Genomic DNA, 23,554 nt, shown 5'->3' with positions numbered 1-23,554 from the left:
CAAGGCTTGGGGCAAACTGGTGGAAAGTGGGTCTACAGTAGGTAGGTATTTCTTGTACAGGTACAAAATGTCTTAGGTTTGTTTGTTCCTTCATCTGCTGCAGTACAGAACCGAACTGGTTTAGTGCCTATGTATATGTACAGATATTTTTATGAATAAAGTATATTTTTCAAATTTAAAACAAACTTGATGGAGAAGTACGGACCTGGTTGTCTGAGAGACTCTATGACCCAGTGCTGTGGTACACCCTCTTCACTCCTTTATTTGCCCTCTGTTACTGCTGGTGTTGTGGCACCTGCATGTGCCCACCTCCCCCGACCCCCCCCCCCCCAATTCCTCCCCCGACCCCCCCCCCCCCAATTCCTCCCCCGACCCCCCCCCCCCCAATTCCTCCCCCGACCCCCCCCATTCCTCCCCCGACCCCCCCCCCCATTCCTCCCCCGACCCCCCCCCCAATTCCTCCCCCGACCCCCCCCCCAATTCCTCCCCCGACCCCCCCCATTCCTCCCCCGACCCCCCCCCCATTCCTCCCCCGACCCCCCCCCATTCCTCCCCCGACCCCCCCCCCATTCCTCCCCCGACCCCCCCCCAATTCCTCCCCCGACCCCCCCCCCAATTCCTCCCCCGACCCCCCCCAATTCCTCCCCCGACCCCCCCCCAATTCCTCCCCCGACCCCCCCCCCAATTCCTCCCCCGACCCCCCCCAATTCCTCCCGCCGACCCCCCCCAATTCCTCCCGCCGACCCCCCCCAATTCCTCCCGCCGACCCCCCCCAATTCCTTCCCCCCCCCAATTCCCTCCCCCCCCCCAATTCCCTCCCCCCCCCCAATTCCCTCCCCCCCCCAATTCCTCCCCCCCCCAATTCCTCCCCCCCCCAATTCCTTCCCCCCCCCAATTCCTTCCCCCCCCCAATTCCTTCCCCCCCCCAATTCCTTCCCCCCCCAATTCCCTCCCCCCCCAATTCCTCCCCGCCAATTGCTCCCCCCGACCCCCCCCATTGCTCCCCCCGACCCCCCCCAATTCCTCCCCCCGACCCCCCCAATTCCTCCCCCACCTCCCCCTGCCGAATCCTCCCCCCCCACCCCCGTCCCCCGCCCCCCCCACCCCCGTCCCCCGCACCCCCCCCACCCCCGTCCCCCCCCTCCCCCCCCACCCCGTCCCTCCCTCCCCCCCCCACCCTCACCCCCCCGTCCCCCCCCACCCTGTCCCCCCGTCCCTCCCCCCCCCAACCCCTTCCCTCCCCACCCCCCGTCCCTCCCCCTCCACCCCCCGTCCCTCCCCCTCCACCCCCACTCCCCTCCCCACCCCCACCCCCGCTCCCCTCCCCACCCCCACCCCCACCCCCGCTCCCCTCCCCGCTCCCCTCCCCATCCCCGCTCCCCTCCCCACCCCCACCTCCCCCCCTCCCCTCCCCACCCCCACCTCCCCCCTCCCCTCCCCACCCCCACCTCCCCCCCCTCCCCTCCCCCCCCTCCCCTCCCCACCCCCCCCTCCCCTCCCCACCCCCACACCTCCCCCCCTCTCTCCCCCCCTCTCTCCCCCCCCTCTCCCCCCCCCTCTCCCCCCCCCCTCTCCCCCCCCCCTCTCCCCCCCCCTCTCCCCCCCCCCCTCTCCCCCCCCCTCTCCCCCCCCCCTCCCCCCCCCCTCTCCCCCCCCTCTCTCCCCCCCCCTCTCCCCCCCCCTCTCTCCCCCCCCCCCTCTCTCCCCCCCCCTCTCTCCCCCCCCCTCTCTCCCCCCCCTCTCTCCCCCCCCCTCTCTCTCCCCCCCCCTCTCTCTCCCCCCCCCTCTCTCTCCCCCCCCCCTCTCTCTCCCCCCCCCTCTCTCTCCCCCCCCCTCTCTCTCCCCCCCCCTCTCTCTCCCCCCCCCTCTCTCTCCACCCCCCTCTCTCTCCCCCCCCCTCTCTCTCCCCCCCCCTCTCTCTCCCCCCCCCTCTCTCTCCCCCCCCTCTCTCTCCCCCCCCCTCTCTCTCCCCCCCCCTCTCTCTCCCCCCCCCCCTCTCTCCCCCCCCCCCTCTCTTCCCCCCCCCCTCTCTTCCCCCCCCCTCTCTTCCCCCCCCCTCTCTTCCCCCCCCCTCTCTCTCCCCCCCCTCTCTCTCCCCCCCCCTCTCTTCCCCCCCCCTCTCTTCCCCCCCCCTCTCTTCCCCCCCCTCTCTTTCCCCCCCCTCTCTTTCCCCCCCCTCTCTTTCCCCCCCCCCTCTTCCCCCCCCCTCTCTTCCCCCCCCCTCTCTTCCCCCCCCCTCTCTTCCCCCCCCCTCTCTTCCCCCCCCCTCTCTTCCCCCCCCCTCTCTTCCCCCCCCCTCTCTTCCCCCCCCCTCTCTTCCCCCCCCCTCTCTTCCCCCCCCCTCTCTTCCCCCCCCCTCTCTTCCCCCCCCCTCTCTTCCCCCCCCCCTCTTCCCCCCCCCTCTCTTCCCCCCCCCTCTCTTCCCCCCCCCTCTCTTCCCCCCCCCCACTCTCCCCTCCCCTCCCCTCCCCCCCCCCCACTCTCCCCTCCCCGCCCCCCTCTCTCCTCCCCCCCAGGTGGGTGGGTGTTAGGGATAAATGGAAGCATGGAACTCGGAATACAGCTGTGACTTTATTAAATGGCGGAGCAGGTTATTTCAAAGTTATTTTGACCCAGCGATAGTGAAAGAACGGCTGATATATTTCCAAGTTGGGCTGGTGTGAGGCTCAGGGGGGAATTTGCAGGGGCTGATGTTCCCATGTACCTGCTGCCCATGTCCTTCTAGGGGGTAGAGGTCACAGGCTTGGAAGTTGCTGTCTAAGGAGCCTTGTGCATCTTGATGGTGTGCACTTCTGCAGCTGAGCATTGGTGGTGGAGGGAATGGATGTATGCAGATGTGCCCCCACCTGGGGCAAATGGGGAGTATTCCCTGCACTCCTCACTTGTGCCTTGTCATTTGTTGGACAGGGTTTGGGAGTCAGGAGGCGAGTTGCTCACTGCAAGATTCCAGTCTCTGACTTATAGCTGCTGCATTTATATGGTGATCCAGTTCAGTTTCTGGTCAATAGTAACTCCCAGCATTCAGTGACGATAGTTCCATCGAATGTGACAGGAAATATTTTGATCCTGTCATTGGAGATGGTCATTGCCTGCCACTGGTAGACGTGTTGCCCAGGGTTTTTCTGTAAATGGGTATGCATGTTCAAGGTGTCGCAAATGGTGCTGGAGGCTGTGCAATTATCATCAAACAGCCCCACGTCTGACCCAATGATGGAGGGATAGACTGTTGAAGAAGCTAGCAATTAATTTCAATGGGTAACCAAAGGCAAATGGAATGCTGGTCTCTACAGTTTTGGAGTAGATTTGTAGCTTGGGTTGTGGGAGTTGGCTCGCCGAGCTGGTTTGTTGTTCATTACCCTGCTGGGTAACATCATCAGTGTGGCCTCCAATGAAGTGTCGGTGTGTTTTCCCGCCTGGTTTTTAAACTCTGGGGTCCATTGAGCTGGATTGCCTCCCTTCGTAGTGGAGTGTATACGGGGTTGAGTTCTATGTGATGGTTTATTGATGGCTTTCTTCTTGGAGTACCAGGCTTCTAGGAATTCCAGTGCCTGCCTCTGCTTAGCTTGTCCCAGGAATGCTGGTCTTTTATCAAAGAGACTAGAGATTAAAAATGGGAAGGTCTTGCTTAAACTATAGTGGACACGAGTCAGACCGCTGCTGGAATATTGTGAATAATTTTGGGTCCTTTCTCTAAGGAAATATAGATTCACATTGGAGGCAGTTCAGAGAAGTTTCACTTGGTTCATCCCAGGTATGGAGAATTGAGAGGTTGAGTAGATTCAGGCCTGTATGCATTGGACTTTTTAGATGAATGACAGAAGACTTTTTATTGAAATATAAGATTCTTAGAGGGGCTTGACAGGGGAGATGTGGCTTCCCATTGTGGGAGAGTCTAGGACCAGGGGGGCATCATCTTAGAGGGTGAGATTGCCCATTGAAGACAAAGATGGGAAGGAATTTCTTCTCTTCGATGGGAGTGAATGCTTTAGTGCAGAGGGCTGTTAGAGTTTGGGTTATTCGGTATATTCAAATCTAAGATTGACTTATTTTTAATTGGTGAGAAAATCAAAGGTTTTGTGGAAAAGACAGGAAAGTAGATTTGATTATCAGATTAGCCATTGAATGGTGGAGCAGACCCGTTGGGCTGACTGGCCTACTTCTGCTGCTACATCTTACAGAAGCAGTTGAAGATGGTTGGGCCAAGGACATTACTTTAAGAAGCTCCCGCAGGGATATCCTGGGCCTGAGATGATTGGTCTTTGTCCGTCACAGGTATCTTCCTTTGTGCCTGGGATGGTTTCCATTGGCTTATGTTTACCTTGAATTTCTTGATGCCGCACTCTGTCAGATTTGGCCTTCATGTCAAGGGCAGTTTCTCTCACCCCACTGGAGTTTGGATCATCTGACTGTGCTGTAAAGAAGTCAGAAGCTGGACGCTCCAGAGGAACCAACCTGGGCATTGGTGAGCAGGACTGCCGTGTAACTACCATTTGATAACACCTTTTGATGACTCCTGTCATCGCTGATCATTATAAATGGACTGATGGAGCTGTGTTGGATTTGACCTACACCTTGTGGACAGGAAATAGTCATAGATGTGTACAGTACGGAACAGACCCTTTGATCCAACTCATCTGTGCTGACCAGATGTCCTAAACTGATCTACTTACGTTTGCCAGCATTTGGCCCATATCCGTCTTGAACCCTTCCTGTTCAAGTCCCCATCCAGATGCCTTTTTAAATGTTTGTAATTGTACTAGCCTCCATCACTTCCTCTGGCAGCTCGTTCCATACACGCATCACCCTCTGTGTGGAAAAAGTTGCCCCTCGGCTCCTTTTTAAACATTTCCCCTCTCACCTTAAACTTATGACCTGTAGTTTTGGACTTTGGGTAAATAGCTATCCTCTTTGTCCCAAATCTATGCCCCTCCTGATTATATAAACCTCTAATAATGTTACCCCTCAGTCTCCAACGCTCCAAGGAAAATAGTGCCGGCCTCTTCCTACAGCTTAAACCCTCTCAATCCTGGTAACATACATTTTTGAGCACTTTCAAGTTTAATAATGGCTTTCCTTTAGGCATAGGGCAATTTTTACTTTGGGTCATTTGCAGAGTAATACAGCAGCTATTTTGGAACGATCCCAGGATGGGGTGCAGATCAAGGTACTACACAAGAGCTTAAATTGAACAAAAATCTCACCCGAACCTCATGAATATCAGGGATGGGCGGCCACGATCTCAAAGAGCTCTCTCTCTCTGTCAGGAGTGTCTTAAAGGCAGAGACAGGCAGGGAAGTTTACGGAGAGCTGAGCTGATTCGCTGGAGTTGGGGTTCAGAGTAAAATCAGTCATCTGCTGACTGAACCTTCACACATCATGTTCCAACTGGCTGCCTTGCCAATCTGCCAGCTACATACGTGTGAGTGTGAGTGTGTGACCACAGACAGGAAGGTAATGGCCCAGTGGTATTCTTGGTAGATGATTAATCCAGTGACCCAGCTAATGTTCTGGGGACACTGGTTCAAATCCTGCCACGGCAAATGGTAGAATGTTGAATTCAGTTAAAATCTGGAATTAAGAGTCTAATGATGACCTTGAATCCATTGTCGATTTTGTTTGGAGGAAAATTCCAGAAATGTCCTTTAAGGATGGAAACTGCCATCCTTGCCTCGTCTGGGCTTACACATGACTCCAGTCCTGCAGCAATGTGATTGACTCTTAACTGAGCAATTTAAGGAATAGGCAATAAATGCTGGCCTAGCCCTCATCCCGTGATTGAATGTTTAAAAGTGTATTCGATATACCCTGAAAGTTCTGCTTAGATTCTGGAGGTGTGTGGAGAGGAAGGGGCTGATATTCCTTCCACTGTTGGAATCCAAAGCAGCTTACATTTGTGTAGTGCCTGTCACAACCTCGGCGAGGTGGGGGCACCACTCCTCAGCCAGGGAAACAGCTTTGTGGAGTGACGGCAGAACCCATTTAGTGGCTGTGCGAGCAAATTAGAAGCAGGTCGCTCAGTCCCTTGAGAGCCTCCTCTGGTCAGTCAGCAAGGTCGCTGTCTCGAATCCACCTTTCTCTCAGTCAAGTACGTACCTCGCTGTCCATTTTTGAAATGGAAGTGTTTTCTCTCTCTAGTGCAGAGAGAGCTTCACAGTCTGATAACGCTGAGAGGGGGAAAAAGATGTGCCCTCCCTCTCTCATCTTAAAACAGGTGACCCCTGGTTTTGATACTGTGCTGCCCCAAATGTTCTAGACTACCCCACAAAGAGGGTGCCCTTTTGTGGCAAACAGACGAGTACGGGTAAAGGATGAAGTGTTGTTCCAGAGAGGGTGTTAATGGCAGAATAGCAAATGATCCTTTCTTGGGGCCCCTCACCCCATCGGGATTACAGTTTGCAACATCACCCCCACGTTGCTGGGCTGCAGCGAAATTCTTCAGAATGCGCTAACAGCCCCTTTAGGGGAAGGGAATCTGCCTCGCTCGTCCGGGCTGGACCGAGACGTGACCCCCGGCCCATAGTGATTCAAGTGCTGCCTTGGCAAGAAAAACACTAGCCTGACCAGCGACACCCACGGTCTGACAGTGAACAACAAAAGAATGACTGTGTGCATTCGACGTGGAGGTTTGCCCAGGAAATTGGTCGTAAAATGGAACCAGAATGTGATAGGACTGGGGTGAGCCGGGTTGGGGTGGGCGATGTCTGTTCTGAACCAGGGGATCCTTTTCAAAGCTGGTGTTAAAATCCCTCTTTTTTTCTCTCTCTATCTCTCTTTATTTTTAATTTTGTCTGCCACCCTGAATGTTTCTTTTGAGTTGAAAATGCCAATGATATCATCGAGGGCCTTTGACAACTCGTGATGTGGAGGAGTGGAATTTCCACGTGCCCTGATATCCACTTTCCTTTTTAAACAGGGAAAGTAACCAATGACTTACTGAGGGTGAGTCAGCAGCTCATCTGGCTTCTCCAAGCTGATTTGTTGGATGAAACCAGTGCAACTCCGAATCCTGCTCTTCCTCTTCAGTCCCGCTCCGTTTTTGATAAAAACAAGGACCCTATTCCAATTGGCAGTGAACCGTCATACAAACAGGGGAATGTGGGGCACTGGGGAGTGAGTCATAGACTCTCTCAGCACGGAAACAGACCGCACAGTCCAACCCATCTGAGCTGACCAGATATTCTAAAGTAATCTAAGTCCCATTTGCCAGCATTTGGCCCATTTCCCTCTAAACCCTTCCTTCCTATTCGTGTCCCCATCCGGCCGTGTTTTAAATGTTGTAATAGTACAAACCTTCCTCCACTTCCTCTGGCAGCTTGTTACGTTCACCCTCTGGTCCCTTTCAAATCTTTCCTCTCACGCCTTAAACCTGCACTCTAGGAATAAAAGACATTAGCTATTCACCCTATTTGCACCCCTCATTATATAAACCCCTTTAAGGCTGCCCCTCAGCTTCCACTGCTCCAGGGAAAGTAACCCCAGCTTATTTAGCCTCTCCTTATAGCTCAAACCCTTCAACCCTGGCAACATCCTTGTAAATCTTTTCTGCACCCTCTCAAGTTTAACAACAACTTTCCTGTAGAAGGGAGACCAGAATTGAATGCAGTATCCCAAAATTGCCAATGTCCTGTAATGCCACAACATGACCTCCCAACTCCTGTACTGGATGCACTGACCAATAAAGCCAAGTGTACCGAATGCTGCCTTCACTGCCCTGTCTCCCTGTGACACCACTTTCAAGGAGCTATGAACCTGCGCCCCAAGGTCTCTTAGTTCAGCAACGCTCACCAGGCCCTTACCATTCAGTGTATAAGTCCTGCCCTGACTTGCCTTTCCAAAATGCAGCATCTCACATTTAACTCTGTCTGCCACTCCTTGGCCCATCTGAGGGTTGCAATTTTTGGAACCCTGCTTCTCAAAAGGCTGTGGAAACTGAGTCTTTGAATATTGTTAAAGCAGAGGGAGGTGGCTACTTGATCAGGGAGGGGAGTTATTGAGTGGGTTTGTGGCGATGTACAGTAATTAGGTCAGTCAATGATCTTATTGAATGGTGGGGCAGGCTCGAGGGGCCCAGTGGCCTAGAACTGCTCCTAATTCATAGGTTTGTACCTAATCTTCTCGAAGGACAGGTACATTGACATCGGAGGCAGCCTAAAGAAGGTTCATTCGGCTGGTATGGGGGTGCTATCTTATGAGGAGAGGTTGAGTAGCTTGGGACTGTACTCATCAGAGTTTAGAAGAATGAGAGGCAGCCTTATTGAAACACACCAGATTTTTAGGGGGAAATTGACAGGAGAGGGTGTTTTCCCCCCCCCCATTTTGTGCGGGGCGTGTCTGGGAACCAGATGGGGCATCATCTTTGAATAACAGGTTACCCATTGAAGACAGAGGAGGAATTTCCTCTGTCTGAGGGGAATGAATTTGTGGATTTCTTCACCACAAAGGGCTGTTGAGATTGGGTCATTGGGTCAGTGCTGAGGGCACATGTGCTGCTGGTGGGTCTTATCTGTACCTCAAAGCAGTGTGTATAGAACCCTTAGGTATTAGAATGTGAGATGAGTTCTCACCTGTGTCTCTTCATCCAACTCCTGCACAACAACTTAGTAGCCTACAGTTTGTTTCTAAAGTGATAAAACTAGATTGACTGACTGTTGCGCTGTTGTTAATTTGGCTTGTTTGAAAGGAGGAGTCATACAGCAAGGAAACAGACCCTTCGGTCCAACCAGTCCATGCCGACCATAATCCCAAACTAAACTAGTTTGAACTGTCTGCTCCTAGCCCATATCCTTCCAAACCTTTCCTACTAACGTACTTACCTAAATGTCTTTTAAATGTTGTGACTGTAGCCGCATCCATCCCTTCCTCTGGAAGCTCATTCCACACGAGCCACTCTATTGTCAAAACAGAACTGCACCTCATGTCGTCTTTTAAATATCTTTCTTCTCCTTAAAAATGTGCCCCTTAGATTTGAAATCTCCCCACCCTAGGGAAAAGACACCTGCCATTTGCATTATCCATACACCTCATGATTTTATAAACCTCCTTAAGGCCAACCTCCTATGCGCCAGTGAAAAAAGTCCCAGTCTCTCCTTGCAACTTAAACTGTCATACCCGGAAATATTTCGGTGAATCTTTTCTGAACCCTCTCCTGCTTAATAATATCATTCCTATAACAGGGAAACCAGAACTGGACACAGTGCTCTGGAAGAGGCCTCATCATTGTCATGTATGATCTCAACACACCATCCTAACTCCTGTACTCCAAGGTCTGAGCAGTGAAGACAGACGTGCTAAACTTAATCTTAATCACCCTGTCCATGTGATGCAAACTTCAAAGAATTATATACCTGAACTGCTAGACCTCTGTTCTATAAAACATCCCAAGGCCCTACATTTAGTTGTATAAGTCTCCTCTGTTTGTTTTATGAAAACGCAACACCTTGCATTTATCCAAATTAAACTCCATTTGCCAATTCTGGGCCCATTGGCCCATCTGATCAAGATCCTCTTGTTCTCTGAGGTAACCACCTTCTTTGTCTACTGTACCTCCAATTTTGGTGTCATCTGCAAAATTACCAACCATCTCTCCTACATTCTTCTGAGGGGAGTAAATATTCTGATTCTTCTGAGGGGAGTGAATCTATGGAATTCTTTACAGCAGAGGGCTGTTGAGATTGGGCTGTTAAGGACATTGTTTTTTTTTTAATCAATAAAGAGATAGAGGTTATGGGGAAAAGGCAAGTAAGGGCTAGCACTGCTGCCTCACAATGCCAGGAACCTGGGTTTGATTCCACCAAACATGGAGTTTGCACTTTCTCCCTGTGTTTGTATGGTTTCCCTTCGGGTGTTCCAGTTTCCTCCCACAGTCCAAAGGTATGCAGGTTAGGGCAGATTGGCCGTGCTAAATTGCCCATAGCAGTGTGAGTAGGTTAACCATGTGATGGGCAGAGTTACAGGGATAGGGTGGGTCTAGATGGGATGATCTTGGGAGTTGTGGATTTGATGGTCCAAATGGCCTGCTTCCATACTGTAGTGATTCTATAGGGAGTTGATGGGTGGAGTAGACGCGATGGGCAAAATGGCCTACTTCTGCTGTTATGTTTTGTGGTCCTGTATGGCTGGAAAGGGCAGCCTGGCCTTAGTGGAGGGGGCTTTGAGTAGAAGTGAGTGATAAACGTTAACCCAGGGATGATTCAGCAGGAAGCTGTGTTGTGTTAATCCAGCCAACCCGAGTTGCGAAACTCTAATCTGTTCGAGACAGTCCCAGACTGAGCAAGGGAACTTAGTAAGGGAGCAAAACAGCGATGTATCTTTATTCCTTTTTTTTTTAATTTTTGAAACCGTTTGTGTGATTTGCCTAAATCTCTTTGATTTGTGCTGTTGTGTTGAATGATTCTCTGAGGTGGGGGATCTTACAGGCAAGTGACAGAGAAGTGGGAACTATCTGAGTTACTCCTGCAACAGGGGACGGGTCCCAACACTATGGGCCAGATGGCCATCTCCGGTTCTCTGCCTGACTCGGAATGGGGGTGGGGGGAGGCTATTTGGCCTTTGCAGTTGGGCTTAAGCAGGACAGGATTGGGTGTTGCCATGGCTTGAGCCTCAAGTTCGCTGAAGGCCGCCCAGTTGGCGCTGTTGGTGAGGAGACAGCACCTGTGTTTCCATAGCATGTTTTTACCTCCTCAAAGCTCGACAGCCAATGGGTGGGAAACAGGGCAGCCCGGTTTGCACGCACGAAGATCCCATGCGGCTGGCAATCAGCTAGAGTGCCCTTTATCGGCGGCATTGTTTTTGTGATTGATATTGACACTGGGTGGGGGGAGAATGAGGCCAACGCCTGGTCTCCCCTCCCATCAGCGATGGGATATTTTTGCTGGATAGGGCATTTGTCTCGGTGTATTGTCTCAGCCTGAAAGGTGGCAGTGCTCCACTCTTCCTTTTGGTACTGAGCTGCTCTCTATTTTAATATATTCATGGGATAAGGTCTTCACTAGCTTGGCCAACATTTATTGCCCAGAGGGCAGTTAAGAGCTGGCCACGTTGCTCTGGGTTTGGTAGGCCAGACCAGTTAAGAATGGCAGTTTTGCTTCCTTAAGGATAGTAGTAAAGTATAGACAGGGAGGTTAGGAAGGTGTTTAGCATGCTTGCCTTCACCAGCCCTTTGGGTATAGGACTTGGGACATCATGTTGAGGTTGTACAGGACGTTGGTGAGGCCACTTCTGAAGTATTGCATTCCACTTCTGGTTGCCTTGTTACAGGAAGGATATTCTTAAACTGAGGGTTCAGGAGAGATTTACCAGGATGTTGCTGGGAATGAAGGGTTTAAGTTATGTAGTTAGGACAGCATGGATAGGCTGGGACAATTTCACTGGAGTGTAGGAGGTTGAGGGGTGACCTTTGAGGTTCGGAAAATCATAAGGGGCATTGTTAAGGTGAATAGCAAGTGACTTTTCCCTAGACTGGGGGATTTCAAGATGAGTATATTTTTAAGGCGAGAGCAGGAAGATTTAAAAGAAAGTCATGAGGAGGTAGTCTTTTTTTAGAGTCGTTCCTATGTGGAATGAATGTCCAGAGGAAGTGGTGAGTGTGGGTACAGTTACAACGTTTAAAAGACATTTGGATAAGTACCTGGATGGGAAAGGTTTGCAGGGATGTGGGCCAGGAGCAGGCAGGTGGGACTAGTTTAGATCGGGATTATCGTTGGCATGGACTGGTTGAACTGTAAAGGCTTATTTCTGTACTGTATGACTCTTAATTCTAGATTTTTATTGAATTCAAAATCCACCATCTGTCATGGCTGGATTTGAACCCGTGTCTCCAGAACTGGGTTTCTGTATTAGGAGTCCAACAATGTAACACTAGACCTCCCTATAAATATGCCTAAAGTAACAAGCTATAAATATCAGGTTCGAAGAATGGAATTTGAACTCTCAATTACAGAAGTGGGAGCCCTGTCAGTCAGGTGATGTTTTGAGTGGGGATTGTGGTTGGGGCGATCTAATAATGGCTCAGGACTGGGAACTGAGGCACACCCTGAATAGTAGTGGGCGTGTCTGAAAAGGCTAGCAATGACATTGGCAAGGCATCCTTCGTTTGTCAGTTTGGCAGCGCCTAGTGGCTGGATTCCCCTCCAACTCTGCTCCAATGTTTAATGTCAGTCAATGTCCTGTGGCCAGCTCTCTGTAAAACACTAAGGAAGCAGAAATGAAACTGAGTTCTTTCTTCATAGAGATATTAGGCATGAAGTGATCCTAGTTTCTCGGTGAAAGGTTTGCCCCTTCAGCATAGAATTACATCTCTGAGGCAGAACTGGTGACCGTTCCTTGTGTAAAGACATTATGCCTTTGAGGGGTGCATTTTGCCTTGGTTTTTTTTTCTGTGAGAGTGAGGTACCAAGCTGTCCAATGAAAACCTTTAAACAGCTTATAGGGTCTAGGGTTTTTTTAAAGTTAAAGCAATAAAAGGTGCCTGGATGAGTGGGGTCAAGCTCCCATCGAACCAGAGATTTTTAGTTCCTCAGCAGCAGTTGCTGGAATCTTAAGCTGGGTATGGAAGGTGCAGTACTTCGCGCTCTGCTACTGAGTTTTCTCAAGTTTTTTTTTCCCTCCAGTCCAGGAGGAAAAATAATTGCCTGCCAGACAATCTTTTTCACTGAATTTGCCTTTGCAAAGGGTGTTTTTGAGATCTTACTATATTGGAACAATTATGGTTCAGTAGTTAGACAATCTATTAATGTGTTAAATTATTCCAATTTCTTCTTTTTTTTGCATTTTAACTACTGTGTTGAATAAAGTGTTTTGCTTAAAGTTGAGTAGTTCGACCAATCTAATTCCATCTGAAAAGCAATGCGTTACAATACCTTTTAAAATAAGGAAAAGTTAGGGTCTAGACTATCCTCTAAATCTAGGAAAAAGAAGCAGGAGGAGGTCATCAGGCCCATCAAGCTTGCTCGTCCAGTCAGTGAGATTGCGGCTGGTCTTTTTCTGGACTGAGCTCCACTGACCCGCCCACTCATCATAACCCTTCATTCCTTCCCCGTTCAAAAATCTAATCTATCTTTGCCTTCAAAACATTTAACGAGGTCACCTCAACTGCTTCGCTGGGCAGGGAATTCCACAGATTCCCAACCCTTTGAGTGAAGAAGATCCTCCACAACTCAGTCCTAAATCTGCTCTCCCTTATTTTGAGGTTACACCCCCTCGTTCGATTTTCATCCTCCAGTGGAAACAACCTCCTTGCTTCTTTCTTATCTAATCCCTTCACAGCCTTTTATGTTTCTATGAAATGCTCCCCTTGTTCTTCTAAATTCACAGTCATCTCCTCACAAGGCAACCCTCTCAAATCTGGAATCTGAGCTCCTTTTACTCTCCCTCCAGTGCCAGTCCATCCTTTCTCAAGGGAGGAGACCAAAACTGCACACAGTACTCCAGGTGTGGCCTCACCAGCACCCGATACAGCTGCAGCATAACCTCCCCATTTTTAAACTCCATCCCTCTTGCAATGAAGGACGATATTCCATTTGCACTGACTATTTCGAATAAGAGTTTATAGCTGGTGGGAAGTGTCTTTGTCACTTTATCATCTCGTTATGGCCCAGATCAAACCTCCTTCAAATGTATTGAGGACGTAGTCTAGACCCTGACCTTTTCGTTTTTGAAGGCAAGTCTATGGTGCTGTGCTGTGTTCCCTACAATGCTGCTGTGACCACACCTAGAAAACTAATCCTATGTTCAGTGCAGGATATAATCTATCAGTGCGTTGTTTGGGAAATTGAGGTTCTGGCGGGGGGGGGGGTGCGAAAAAATAGCCTTTCTTTTCTTAATTTGTTCATGGGAGCTGGGACGTCCTGTTGAGATCGCACAGGATTTGGTGAGTCATCGTCTGGAGTAACGTATCCAGTTCCGATCGCCCAGTTACAGGAACGGTATTATTAAATCGGTGAGAGTTCAGACAAGATTTACCAGGACGTTGCCGGGTGTGGAAGGTTTGAGTTCTGAAGTTGGGCTGGGACCTCTTCGCTAGAGCTTAGGAAGTTGAGTGGCAACCTGAAAGAATGAGAGGTACAGATGGAGTTAATGGTAGTTGTCTTCCCCTTAGGATGGAGGATTTCAAAACCAAGGGAATTTTCTTTTTTTTAAGGGCGAGATGAGAGAGATTTAAAAAGGACATGAGGGGCAAATGTTTTTACGCAGGGCGGTTCACGATTGGAATGAACTTCCAGAAGAAGATGCGGGTACAATTCTAACATTTAAAAGACATTTGGATAAGTACAAGAATAGGAAATGTTTGGAGGGATATGACTAGGAGCAGGCAGGTGGCACGAGTTTAGTTTGGGGTTATGGGCCAGCATGGACTGGTTGGACCGAAGGCCCTTTTTCCATGCTCTATGACTCTATGGGATGTGGATGTTACCAGCTATGCCCAGCATTCACTGCCCATCCTTTAAATGCCCAGGAGTAAGGAGTCAACCACATTGCTGTGGGTCTGGACTCCCATGTACGCCAGACCAAGTAAGGATGGTAGATTTCCTTCCTGGAAGGGCATCGGTGAAGCAGAGGGGCTATCTAATCATTCCACCAGGATTTTATCGCATTTGGGTGGGATTTTAAGCTGTGAGTATTAGCCAGAGGTTGTGGATCACTAGTCCAGTGACGACACCACCTGAAAGCACAGACACTGTCTTAGTTCCATATCTCATCTGAAATATTCTACCTCTGACAGTGCAGCACTCCGGCAGGACTGCCACTGGCCATTGTGGACTGAGGCGCGACTGACCAGTGCAACTAGCGGAGCTACCTGTCCAAAGGCTAGACCTGATATTCACAAACGGCTCTGAAATGTGTTCCTCTGGGTCCTCCCTCACTCGGGGGTTCCAGCCACTGGTGGTTTCTGTAAGAGTGCCATGGCGATGGAGCCTCTCCCTGAGAAAAGGGATGCTGAAATTTTATTTGGGTGTTTTTGACAGTGCTGTTCTGTTTCAGAGGGGAGCACCCAGCCTACATGTCGTCCTTGGAAATGAAACTTGTGATCTGGATTCCATGGTTTCCGCCATCGCATTTGCCTACTTCCTGAGCAAGGTTCGTAAGTATCACAGGCAATTATGTGAAAATCCCAATAGACGTCCCTACCTGTGTAACCCTCCTACCCTCTCCATATCTCTGTATCTCTTCCGTCCCTTACACCTCTCCCTATCTCTGTCATCTCCTCCAGCCCAACAACACTCCGTACATCTGTAATGACCACTAGCCTCTGCATCTCTCCTAGTTTCTGTGACCACTTGAAGCCCCGACAGCTCTGAATTCCTCCCTTTCCAGTTTTATGTGCTTCACTCAATTCCTTTCGTTCCACCACATCCCCAGGCTTGGGAATTCCCCGCTTAAGTCCATCCATCTCAAGCCTCCCTTCAGACCCTGTTTAAAACTGTACTCGTTGACCAAGTTGGTGTCAAACACTGCGCGTGAAGTTAGTTTGCCATGTTGGTCAGGTGCCAGGAGTTAGTGCAAAGTAGGTAGGGTGCCAGATCACGAGACCAGTTAAGTGACGGCATTTTTAGGGCTGCTCAGCTGGTGGGGAGGCAGTGTTGGGTGAGGGGTCCGGATAGTATATGCATGAGGGATTAGGTTCAATGTGGCTGTTCTGTCCCCAGCAGGTGGGTGTCCGATCTGGCCTGTTGCTGGCGAGGGTGCGTTGGGTCCCTGTGCTGTATGCTGGGAAGGAGAGGTCAGTTTTACAGTTGCTTGAGAGTTAGACTTTTCCTGAGTCTTCTATAGTACAGAAGAGGTCTTGTCTGCACCAATACAAGGATTTATCTTAACTCTACACCAGTCCTTCTATTTACCCCACATTTTAATCCTCCCAATTCTCAGATTTGAACGGAGCAAGATGGTTATCCAAGATTGCAAAGGGATTTTGATCAGTTGGACCGAGGAGTGGCAAATGGAGTTTAATTTGGATAAATGCAATGTGTTGTGTTTTGGTAAAACAAACAAGGGCAAGAATTATACAATTGAAAGGAGGGCTTTGCATAGTGTTGTGGGACAGAGAGCTAGGAGTTCAGGTACATAATTCTTTGAAGTTTGCACCACTTATAGACAGTGTGGTTAAGAAGATGTTCAATATGCTAGCCTTCATCACTCAGACCTTTGAGCATAGGAGTTGGGACGTCACGTTGAAGGTGTACAGGACATTGATGAGGCCTCTTCAGGAGCACTGTGTGCAGTTCCTGTTATTGGAAGGATATTATTAAGGTGGAGAGGGTTCAGAAAAGATTTAGCAGAATGTTGCCGGGCATGGAGAGTTTTAGTTACAAGGAGAGCTGGATAGACTGAGACCTTTTTCACTGGAGTCCAGGAGGTTGAGCAGTGACCTTAGAGGTTTATAAAATCATGAGGCAGGAATGGAAAGTGTCTTTTCCTAGGATGGGGGAGGCAGGAATTCTAAGACCAGGGGGTGTATTTTTAAGATGAGAGGAGAGAGATTTTAAAAAAGACACAAGGGGTAACTTTTTTTTTCCTGACATAGTGGTTCGTGTATGGAATGAACTTCCAGAGGAAGTGGTGGATGTGCATACAGTTAAAATGTTTAAAAGGCATGTGGATAAGTACATGAATAGGAAAGGTTTGGAGGGACATGGGCCAAGCACAAGCAAGGTAGGACTAGCTTAGTTTGGGGTAATGGTCAGCATGGACCAGTTGGACTGAGGGTTCCGTTTCCGTGCCATATGACTCCATAAAGCAGTTCAATCCTCAATTTCCTGGGCAATTCCTTTGGGGTCCACTACGCTGGGGATTCTGCAGGGTCCTACGGAAACAATGACTGGGAAAATCCAGGCCCAAATTTCAGGGGATGGAGCGGTGTGTGACGGAAAGGCCTTTGTCAGTTAGTATGTTAAAGCATGTTGTTGCCAATGAACACACTTTGGGAAATTATTGTCCACCAGGTTTTAGTTTAATTCCAGAACAACCGTGTAGTAGCAACACGAGCAGTGTTGGATGGCCTGGCCACTTGGAGAAATTCAGGTGGTTTGCCAGTTCTTAACCTACGTGACAGTCAGTTGTTGTTTACTTGAGATTGGTCTCTGTTGTACCCACCATTACAGCCCGAATTGCTCCTTCTGGTTTTATTCCTCCACATTACAGACTGCCGTGGACCAGAAGGCTGCCTTTGTGCCTGTCTTGAATATTCCACGCTCTGAATTCCCTCTACGTGGCGAGTGTACGTTCCTCCTACAGCAGAACTCCCTCTCTGAGGACCTGCTGGTGTTCCGGGATGAGATCGATCTACATGGCCTACACAGGGATGGACGATTGGTCCTTACCCTGGTTGACCATAATGTCCTGCCCAGGTATGGAGTCCCAAGCTGGTGACGGTGAAGAGGGGATGGGAGGTGGGTTATACACAGCAAGTTCAATCCGATACTGGCTTCTCTCACATTCCCAGACTTCCAGCACTCTGCTTGAGGTAGTTGCCAAATGACTCAAATTATCGTATTTCCCATTCCCACTTTGCCCAACAGACCAGCTTCAAACCCCACTCTTCTTTTTTTGATCTCTTCCTCGACCTATCTTTTCTCTGTCGTGTGCGCTCTCTTGTCACCATCCCTCCCTCATTTCCTCCCCTCACCACAACTCTCCTGCTGTCGCCCTCTTTTTTTTACCCCCCTCCAAGCAGTGAACGTTCACACCTGAACTGATGGAGAAATGACAGACAGCTCTGGAAATCTGAGTTCAGTCCAAGGAAAACAAACACGAAACTTGAAACTTAAAAGGGACCTGAGGGGTAACTTTTTCATGCAGAGGGTGGTGCGTGTATGGAATGAGCTGCCAGAGGAGGTGGTGGAGGCTGGTACAGTTACAGCATTTACAAGGCATCTGGATGGGTATATGAATAGGAAAGGTTTAAAGGGACAAAAACAGAAAGTTGCTGGAAAAGCTCAGCAGGTCTGGCAGCATCTGTGAAGGAAAAGACAGTGTGGTGACCCTTCCTCAGTACAGATTTTTTATTTTCCTTCACAGATGCTGCTAGACCTTCTGAGCTTTTCCAGCAATTTTTGTTTTAGTTCCTGATTTACAGCATCTGCAGTTCTTTCACTTTTTACCTAGGGTTTTTGGGGATATGGGCCAAATGCTGGCAAACAGGACTAGATTTTTTTTTAGGATATCTGGTCATCCTGCACAGAGGGATCTGTTTCTGTGCTATATAGCTCTGATTCTGTGGAGCTTGTAAAGGTTTTCTGAGTGAGGCTTTAACACTTGCAGTTTGCTCTTGTTTGTTGTGCATTGACTGTGTACGACTCTCCTTTCCCATAGAGGTGACTCGGCCCTGGAGGACTTGGTGATGGAGGTGGTTGACCACCGGCGCTTGGAGCGTCCCCTCACCCCTGGCCTTGCTGTGACCACCGAGCCCGTGGGGTCCTGCGCAACGTTGGTGACGGAACGGATCATCCTAAAAGCGCCTGATATTCTGGACAGGCAGCTTGCTGATGTCCTGCGCAGTAAGGGCCTACATTGCTATTTCAGAGGCGTGGAAGGGGAGAAGGGGAGCAGGAGTGGTTTTACTTCCCAGTGAAATCAGGAGGCAGCAACAGCAGGGGAGCTGTAATTATGCAGTTATCACTGAATTGAAAGCAGAACTCTAGAGAAAAGTCTTGCGGAGACAGTCCAGGGAAAGTTATGGAGGGGCTGTCATATGAGGAGAGGTTGAGTACTTTGGGCCTGTACTTGTTGGAGTTTAGAAGAACGAAAGGCGACCTTATCAAAACATACAGGATGCTTTGGGGGAAATTGACAGAGGAGATGTGGTGAGGTTTTCTCCCCCTTTGTGGGAGAGTCTAGGACCAGATGGCACTATAAGGAAGGCGTCACATATCTAAGACAGATGAGGAGACATATTCTGTCTTTGAGGGGATTGATTTTGTGGAATTCTTTACCGCAGAGGGCTGTTGAGTGGTTCATTATGTGTATTTAAGGCTGAGATAGAGAGATTTTTAATCAGGAAGGGAATCGAGGTGTTAAGGAGAAAAGGATCAAAAGTGGAATAGAGGATAATCCGTTCAGCTAGTATCCCATTGAATGGTGTAGCTTACTCGATGGGCTTAATAGCCTACTTTTTACCACAGGGATGCATTCCCATCGACCTCGAATTAGTCTGGATTTCCCCACCTCCAAGAATCTAATCCATCTCTGCCGTAAAAATATTCAAGAACGCCATCTACACTGGTTTCTGAGGCAGGGAGTTCCAAAATCTCTCATTCTTCTGAGGGAAAAGAACATTCCCTTCAGCTCTGTCCTGAAAGGGTGACCCTGAATTTTAAGACAGTACCCACTCTTTCTGGAGTGACCCACGAGAGGAAGCATCCTTTCCACGTTGTCAACACCATTCAGGGTCTTGCGTCATTCACACAAATCACCCCTCACTCTTCTGAACTCCTGTAGAAAGAAGCCTAGTCTCTGATTTGATTTATAATTATTGTCACGTGTATCTAGCTACAGTGAAAAGTTTTGTTTTGCGTGTAGCACAGGCAGATCGTATCATACAAAGTGCATTAGGGTAATAGAACAAAGCGAGAAATTCCATGTTATGACTGCAGAGAAGGCACGTAGAGAGCAAGGTCAACATTAAATTTGAAAGGTCCATTCAGAAGTCTAATAACGGTGGAGAAGAAGCTGTTCTAGAATCTGTTGGTAAATGTGTTGAAGCTTTTGTATCTTCTGCCCAATGGAAGAGGTTGCAAGAGAATATAACTGGGGTGGGAAGGGTCTTTGATGTTGGCTACCTTCCTGAGGCAGCAGGAAGTATAGGTGGAGTCAGTGGATGGAAGGTTGGCTTGTGTGACGGACTGGGCTGTGTTCACAACTCTCTGTAATTTCTTACAGTCCCAAGCAGAGCAACCTTTCCTCACAAACCAAGCACTCGTTCCTGGCAATCAGCATTGCAAACTTCCTCTGAACCACCTCCAATGCTGCTTCTTTAAATAAGGAGACCAAAATTGCACACTAACTTGAAAAGTAATCTCACCAGTATCCTATATCACTGCAACGTAAGAGTCATATTTAAAAGGGACCGCAGGAGCAACTTTTTCGCACGGGGCTAGTTGATGTGTGGAATGAACTGCTAGAACAGTTAGATGTGGGTACTATTTGAGAAATCCTATCACTTGAGATTATTTTGTCCTGGTTTTGTTTTGAAGAGAGGTTGTAATGCAGAGGTGTACAGCTGTCTCTGAGAAAGTAAATAATTTGTGAGGCCTTGGGGTTTTTTTTTAAAGTTGGAAGCAGCCTGGGTGTTGCCAGCTCTCTCAGACCCAGGCTTTCTAGTGTTTTTTGTTTTAGTTTTTAGGTTTAATTTTCAAGCATAAGTCTTTGTGCTCTCAAAAGAGTTGGAAGCTTCAATGAATGTCTCCTGGCTGCTCCTCTCTCTGAATTTTCTCTTCCTCCTGGATTGGAGAACTGCATGTGAAAATCTGTCTGAATTAGCCTTTTTGCCAATGGGTATATCTAGGAAATGTGACTCTACTGGAACAACTAATTGTAATGGGTACTGTATCAGTTATTTGGTTAAGTTTTCCCATTGTTAGGTTATTTTAACTATAGTGTATAAATAAATAGTTTTGCTTAATGTTGGGTAGTGTGGTCACATCACATCTGGAACACTGCATCTTGCACTGACTTTAAAGGTAATTTCACGGGCTGTATGTTTTTCATGGAACACAACAAAGCAGCCCACCACCACCTCAAGGGCAACTAGGGACAGACAATAAATATCGGGGGAGGTGATGGCCTAGTGATATTATCACTGGCCTGTTAATCCAGAGACCCAGATACTGTTATGGGAACCTGGGTTTGAATCCCACCATGGCAAATGGTGGAATTTGAATTCAATAAATATCTGGAGTTAAGAATCTAATGATGACCATGAATCCATTGTCGATTGTTGGAAAAACCCATCTGGTCACTAATGTCCTTTAGGGAAGGAAACTGCCATCCTCACCTGGTCTGGCCTACGTGTGACTCCAGACCCACAGCAATGTGGATGCCTCTGAACTAGGCAATTGGGGATCTGGCAATAAATGCTGCCTGGCCAGCAATGTCCTCATTGCATTAATGAATAAAGAAAAATAAATGTTAGGCTCTAGGCTACTTTCTTAAAGCATATTGAGGGGTCTGGTCTGGTCTGGTCTGGTCCACAACAAGTTACAAAGACATTTGAATAGGAAAGGCTGACAGTGATATGGGTCAAGCACTGGCAAATGGATCTAGTTTACTTTTGGAAACCTGGCTGTCTTGTCTTATGATACAAAGTGCATTAGGGTAATGGAACAGAGTAAGGGATACAATAATATGGGTGCAGAGAAGGTACACAGAGCAAGATTAATGTTCAAATTTAAGAGGTCCATTCAGAAGTCAGTGGGGAAGAAGCTGTTCTTGAATCTGTTGGTACATATGCTATGGTGATTGGAGTGGCGATAAAGAGCAGGATAAAAGGAGTCTGGTGTGAAATGAGAGCGCAGTAAATACTGTGGGGTAATTGTTTGGCATTGTAATGGAAAGGCTGATTTGTTTCTCTCTTTCTGTCGCAGGTACCATTCTCCTGGACTGCATTAACATGGCGCCTGAAGCTGGGAAAGTGACACCAAAGGACACTGAATATGTCACCACCTTGGAGTCAAGATTCACAGATCTCCTGCCAAGGGCCGTCGTGTTTGATTCACTGCAGAGAGCCAAGTTCGACGTCAGCGGTAACAGCCTCCTCTCGCAGTTGGGGAATGGGGAAGAGGAAGGAAGCAAGGGGAAATAATGTCGAGGACCTCACTGGGTCAAGCTTGAAACTTCATGATTTGTTTGGGCCAAGGCACGCTGTCTAGCTAGGTGGCTAACATTTGAGTCCTGCTCCCAGGGTCCCGAGCGCACAATCCATTGAGGCTGCAGCACAATGCTGGCGTAGAGGAAAGTGCAGCCAGTTTGCACACAGAAAGTTCCCGTAAACAACACTATGCCTCCAGTGACCTCTTTTTAGGAATGTGGCGCAAATGATTTATTTGGCCCCAGCCTCCAAGGAAAGAGTCCCACTCTTTTCCTTAATAGTGGCCTTTGTAGTTTTTTAAAAATTCTTTTGTGGGATGTGGGCATCATTGGCTGGGTCAGCAATTATTGCCTGTCTCTAGTTGCCCTTGAGAGGGTGGTGGGGCTGGCTTTAATGAAAATTGTAAAGCATCTAAAATGAGTGCGTAAGTAAGAGGTGGACGCATATGGTTCTGCATTCTGACAGTAACCAATTCACAAAGAGGGTGGCATGCTGCCTTGACAGCACCAGGGACCCGGCTTCGATTGCACCCTCGGGCGACTGAACGTGTGGAGTTTGCACATTCTCCCCCCGTGTCTGCGTGGGCTTTCTTCCAGGTGCTCTGGTTTCCTCACATAATCCAAAGGTGTGCAGGTTAGGATGGACTGTGCTTGTTAAATTGCCCACTGTGTCCAGTGTTGTGGAGGCTAGGTGGATTGGCCATGTTAAATTGCCCCGTACTGTCCAGGGATGTGAAGTGCAGGGTTACAGGGGTGTGGGTGAGATGCTCTTCAGAAGCGGGGCATGGCCTCAATGGGCTGAATGGCCTACTTCCACACTGTAGGGATTCTGTGAAAGAGTGTAACGTTTTTTGCCAACAAGGCAACTCCTCAAGACCAGCAGAGAGACAGCCACGCTGTTTTAATGTGGCGCGCCTTCTGAGAAGGTCAGCCTGGATTTTGTGCTTCATTGCCTCTTTGTGGGGCTTATGCCTGAAAGCTCCTCACTCGAGATGCGAGAAAGAGAGAGTCCCCAGTGAGCCACCAGCGAACACCAATGGTCAATTTGCTGAGAGATACAGGGGGAGGGAATAAATCATCCCGTTGGTACAAATCATTCTGTTGTCTCCAGGGTTGACCATCGAGCAGATGCTGAGGAAAGACCTGAAGGTTTTATCTGGCGGGGATATCCTTTTAGCCATCAGTGCTGTCTACCTGAGGCTCGAGGTAGGGGTTTAGCAAATCAATCTCACCTTCATCAGCGATCCCATATCTTAGACCATCAAGCTGTGGTACCAACCAGAGAATGGGCTATACTAGACCTAGTTTTGACTAACACAGTAGGATTATCCCATAGGAAACGCAACCCTAGAGAGCAGCAGCCAAAATACACTTGTGTTTCACTTAATCTAAGGGAATTGGTGTTGTAGTGGGTAGAAGAAAAAGAAGGTCATTACAATTGATCAGATGGGCTGAGGAGTGGCAGACGGAGTTTAATTCAGATAAATGAGGTGTTGCATTTTGGTAAGGCAAATCAGGACAGGACTTGCACACCTAATGGGGTTCTGGGGAACAAAGAGACCTTGGGGTGCAGACTCATGGCTTGTCAAAGGTGGAGTTGCAGTAGACAGTGAAGAAGATGTTTGATACACTTGCCTTTATTGGTCAACGCATTGAATATAGGAGTTGGAAGGGTCATGTTGCGGCAGTACAGGACATTGGGGCTGCTTTTTGAAATACTGTGTTCAGTTCTGGTCTGCCTGCTGCAGCAAAGATG

General features: G+C 48.8%; 1 protein-coding gene across 1 annotated transcript in view; it reads left to right on the top strand.

The window, feature by feature from the left end:
* The window catches only part of prune (prune exopolyphosphatase), a 30,045-nt gene that overhangs the window by 492 nt on the left and 5,999 nt on the right, over nucleotides 1–23,554 (top strand). The window contains exons 2-6 of the mRNA XM_048525693.2: nucleotides 14,980–15,075; nucleotides 17,137–17,342; nucleotides 18,307–18,491; nucleotides 21,576–21,734; nucleotides 22,910–23,004. Coding sequence (XP_048381650.1) covers nucleotides 14,980–15,075; nucleotides 17,137–17,342; nucleotides 18,307–18,491; nucleotides 21,576–21,734; nucleotides 22,910–23,004 — 741 coding nt within the window. The remainder of the gene's footprint in view (nucleotides 1–14,979; nucleotides 15,076–17,136; nucleotides 17,343–18,306; nucleotides 18,492–21,575; nucleotides 21,735–22,909; nucleotides 23,005–23,554) is intronic.

The sequence above is a fragment of the Stegostoma tigrinum genome, chromosome 47 (assembly GCF_030684315.1).
Source record: "Stegostoma tigrinum isolate sSteTig4 chromosome 47, sSteTig4.hap1, whole genome shotgun sequence".
Classification (NCBI taxonomy): domain Eukaryota; kingdom Metazoa; phylum Chordata; class Chondrichthyes; order Orectolobiformes; family Stegostomatidae; genus Stegostoma; species Stegostoma tigrinum.
The sequence above is the reverse complement of the archived record's forward strand: the minus strand, read 5'-3'. Positions and strand labels throughout refer to the sequence as shown.